The 4011-nt window shown below is 65.2% G+C and overlaps 1 protein-coding gene across 1 annotated transcript in view; it reads left to right on the forward strand.

The window, feature by feature from the left end:
• The window catches only part of ACA1_259550 (SNF2 family Nterminal domain containing protein), a gene marked incomplete at both ends in the record, with an annotated part of 13263 nt that overhangs the window by 7919 nt on the left and 1333 nt on the right, over positions 1 to 4011 (forward strand). Inside the window, 11 exon segments of the mRNA XM_004333596.1 lie at positions 73 to 148; positions 176 to 220; positions 289 to 557; positions 901 to 1055; positions 1222 to 1437; positions 1580 to 1671; positions 1939 to 2134; positions 2509 to 3397; positions 3545 to 3618; positions 3634 to 3795; positions 3929 to 3983. Coding sequence (XP_004333644.1) covers positions 73 to 148; positions 176 to 220; positions 289 to 557; positions 901 to 1055; positions 1222 to 1437; positions 1580 to 1671; positions 1939 to 2134; positions 2509 to 3397; positions 3545 to 3618; positions 3634 to 3795; positions 3929 to 3983 — 2229 coding nt within the window.

Below are 4011 nucleotides of genomic sequence, written 5' to 3' on the forward strand. Positions count from 1 at the left end.
GTATATCCCCTCTCCTCTCCTCTCCTCTGATTGATGGTGTGTTTTTGTGTCAACCATCGCCACCAACGCCAGGTCTGCTGCAATACGACTGCGGAAAGCTGCAAGAGCTGGACCGCCTGCTGCGGACGCTCAAGCAGGGCGGCCACAAGTGCCTCATTTTCACGCAGATGTCCAGGTGCGCCACGGGCGGGGCGGGTTCGGCCTCTGTTCGCTCGAGGCGGTTCGTGGGCCCACGGGTGATGCTAACACATAACACACACACACGTCGCGGGGGGCGGGGGGCAATAGGATGCTAGACGTGCTCGAGGCGTTCCTCAACATTCACGGCCACACGTACCTGCGGCTGGATGGCGCCACGCGCGTGGAGGAACGCCAGCATCTCATGGAGCGCTTCAATGCCGATCCGCGCATTTTCCTCTTCATCCTCTCCACTCGCGCGGGCGGACTCGGCGTGAACCTGGTGGGAGCCGACACTGTCATTTTCTACGACAGCGACTGGAACCCGGCCATGGACCAGCAGGCCCAGGACCGCTGCCACCGCATCGGCCAGACCCGCGGTACACCGCCCGAACCCCTTACCACCACCACCACCACCACCACCACCACCACCACCACCACCACCACCACCACCACCACCACCACCACCACCACCCCGTACAGTCGCGAACGACAATCGTCGGAGAGTGCGAGGCCCAGGGCGAGGATGCTCGGAAGATATTTGATATTTGATATCGTTGGGTATCGTTGGGTATTGGATACTGATTGGGTGCGTGGGTGGGGTGGTCATGGGCACCGGTGGTGGTGGTGGTGGTGGTGGTGGCTGGTGGTGGTGGCTGGTGGTGGCTGGTGGTGGCTGGTGGTGGCTGGTGGTGGTGGTACGTGTGCGCGCGGCGGGGCCAGAGGTGCACATCTACCGGTTAGTCACGCAGCACACCATCGAGGAAAACATCCTCCGCAAGGCCAACCAAAAGCGGCACCTCGAGCAGCTCGTACTCACCGAGGGCCAATTCACCACGGACTTCTTCCAGAAGGTCACCATCTCCGATCTGCTCCAGGTATGCCCACCACCACCACCACCACCCCTACTACTACTACACTACTACGGCGCCTTTATCTGTTCGGTCGTCGCGCCCGTGGGCAAGTCACCCCCCCCCCCGACTCACCACATCCTCTGCTCCAACCCTCTCGTCTCTGGTGCTCTGGTGCTCTCAAAATCGCCAGCACGGGGAGGGGGCTGCTTCTGGAGCTGGCGGCGGCGACGGCGGTCTGGAGCCTCTAGCGCGCAAGGATTCGTCGGTGTCGTGGACACCCAAGGACTGGGAGCGCGCCATCGCATCGGTAGAGGACGAATCCGACGTGCACGCCATGGAACAGCTCAAGAAGGAGCTCTCCGAGGAGATGCAAGAGTTCACCGAAGATCCGCACCACCCATTGACGGTTCTTACCCCTCCTCCTCCCCCCCCCCCAACCCACCGCCACCGCCGCCGCCACCGCCGCCACCGCCGCCACCAGAGGTGGAAGGATGCGGCCCTTCCCAGAGCGTTATTATAATTCCCCCCCCCCACCCTTGGCGCAGCAGCCGGGAGGACCAGCTGCCGTGCACGCGGGCAAGGCGGCGGCGGCGGCGGCGGACAACGAAACGTTCCTCTCCGTGCTGTCCCCCATCGAGCGGTACGATGTGCCTTCCCTCTCACCCCCCCCCCCGGGTAGTCGTGCTGGCTGCTGGCTGGCTGGCTGGCTGGTGGGGAGCTTTCTCTCTCCCTCCCTCCTGTGGGCTGCGCTCGATGGGTCCTTGGTAGTATTCCGGCCGCCGCCTCACTCTGGGACTCATGCTCCTGCGGGTCGTGGGTTGGGTTGGGTTGGATGGTGGTCGGCGGTGGCTTGGTGGCTTGGTGGTGGCGGTGGCTTGGTGGTGGTGGTGGCGGTGGGGTTGCGCAGGTATGCGTTCAAGTTCCTGGACGAGGTCAATCCGGTGGTGGACGCGCAAGAGCTCGAGGCCATGCACGAGGAGGTGGAGCAGGAGGAGAGGCAGTGGGAGCGGGACGTGCTGCAGCGCATCAAGAAGGAAGAGCTCCTTCTGGCCCAAGAGCCCCCGGCCCCCAGCGCCCAGGACGAGGAGCTGCTTTTTTATGAGGTAGTCACATGAGGTATCCACATTTATGTATGCTGCTGCTGCTGCTGCCTCATCTGCGCGCGCGCGCCTCTCTGCCTCTCTGCCTGCCTGCCTGCCTGCCTGCCTGACTGCGCCTTTCCTTCTCTACTCTACTCTGCTGCTGGGGATCCCTCCTCCTTCTCCTCCCCCATATTATTATTATTGTTATTGTTATTGTTATTGTTATTCTGCTCTGCCTGAAGCCAACCGGGGGGGGGCGCGTCCACCCCTTTACTCACCTCGCCACACTTCCCTGTGACCATCCGCGGTTGCGTGGCCTGGCGTGGCGTGCTCTTCGTCGGCGGGGCGCGCGTTGGATATGAATTGTGTGGTGGTGGGTGGTGGTGGTCACGCAGGTGGTGGGCAGCGTGAGCGAGTGGCGAGAGGCGGCGCTGAGCGGGTCGGCCGTGTACGGGGCGTGGTGCCCCGAGGAGGACCAGCTCTACGTGCCCTCCTACGACCGGGAGCTCTTCCCGGAGCTGTACCCGTACCCCGACCTCCCCTCGTGCATCCACTACCTCCCCCGCCATGACCACGACCACCACGACCACCACCCCGACCCCGCCTCTCCCCCGTCCCTCTCCTGCCCTCCTTCCGCGAAAAAGGCCGCCGCCGCCGCCTCCGCCTCTGCGCCGTCGTCGGGGGCCAGCTCCTCCTCCCTCAGGCAGACCACCCTCACGCCCTTCCGCCAGAAGCACCACCCCGCGCCCCACAAGGCCGACCGCCCTCCTCTCTCCGCCGCCTCCACCCCCGCCAAACACACGACGCCGACGCTCCAAAAGAAGAAGATAATGAAGATGAAGATGATGAAGATCCGTCACGCTCCGCCCTCCTCCGAGCCCCTCCTCCCCGAGCTGCCCGACATGGAGGTGCCCACAGAAGCGCCGACGAAGCGCCCCAATAAGGCCGACACCGAGGCGGCGGCGGCGGCGACGACGACGACGACCAAGAAGCGAAAGGGGAAGCCCGCCGCCACGGGGAGGAGCAGCGCAGGACCCTCTTCTCCTCCCTCCCCCGTTCTCCAACAGTCCGCGGAGATCGCCTCGGCCTCGGACAAGACCAGCGGCAGCGGCCAGAAGCAGCCCGCGAAGAAGAAGCGACGCACCGTCAAGGAGGACAAGGGCGTGGGTCCCGCCGCCAAGCTCAAGCACGCCAAGGGCGACAAGGCCCTTACCACCGCCGCCGCCGCTGCCAAGAAGAAAAAGAAGCCATCCAAGTCTCCCGCTACGCCCCGCCATGCCAAAGGTATTCCCCGTGCCCGCCCGCCTCCCTGTCTGCCCCTTGACCACCAGCAGCCGCCGCCGCCACCACCACGTCTTGATCAGAACCTAACCCACGCACGCACGCGCGCGGGGCCACGTGATCACCGCACCACCACCGCACCACCACCAGGTCCGACGAAAAGAGGAGCGGACAAGGAGGCGGACCCGAGCACGACGACCGGAGGGGCGGCCCTGGCCCTGCCGGTGCCCTGGACACAGGAAGAGGAGCGCGTGCTGGATCGGGCGGTGCAGGCCTACGGCCCCTCCCCCAACTGGGACCTCATCGCCGACATCGTCAACTCTGCTCCGCCCACCCGCTACCACCGCCGCTCCCGCCAGCAGTGCCTCCAGCACTGGGCGATGCTCAGCGCCTCCACCAGCGTACCACACACGCCTCTCTCTCTCTCCCCCCCTCTCCCTCTCATACGACGTAACACTACCTGCCGTTCTCTCTCTCTCTCTCTCTGGGGATCTTACCCCACCCACCCATGTGTCTTGTGGTGCGCACGTGCAGGCGCCTGCCCCTGGCACGTCTGCGCCGCCTCCCGGGAGTGCCAGCGTGGCGGCGGGTCGACCATCTTTCGCCATCCTGCAGCT

The sequence above is a fragment of the Acanthamoeba castellanii genome (genome assembly GCF_000313135.1).
Source record: "Acanthamoeba castellanii str. Neff unplaced genomic scaffold scf7180000084769, whole genome shotgun sequence".
NCBI classification, from domain to species: Eukaryota; Discosea; order Longamoebia; family Acanthamoebidae; genus Acanthamoeba; species Acanthamoeba castellanii.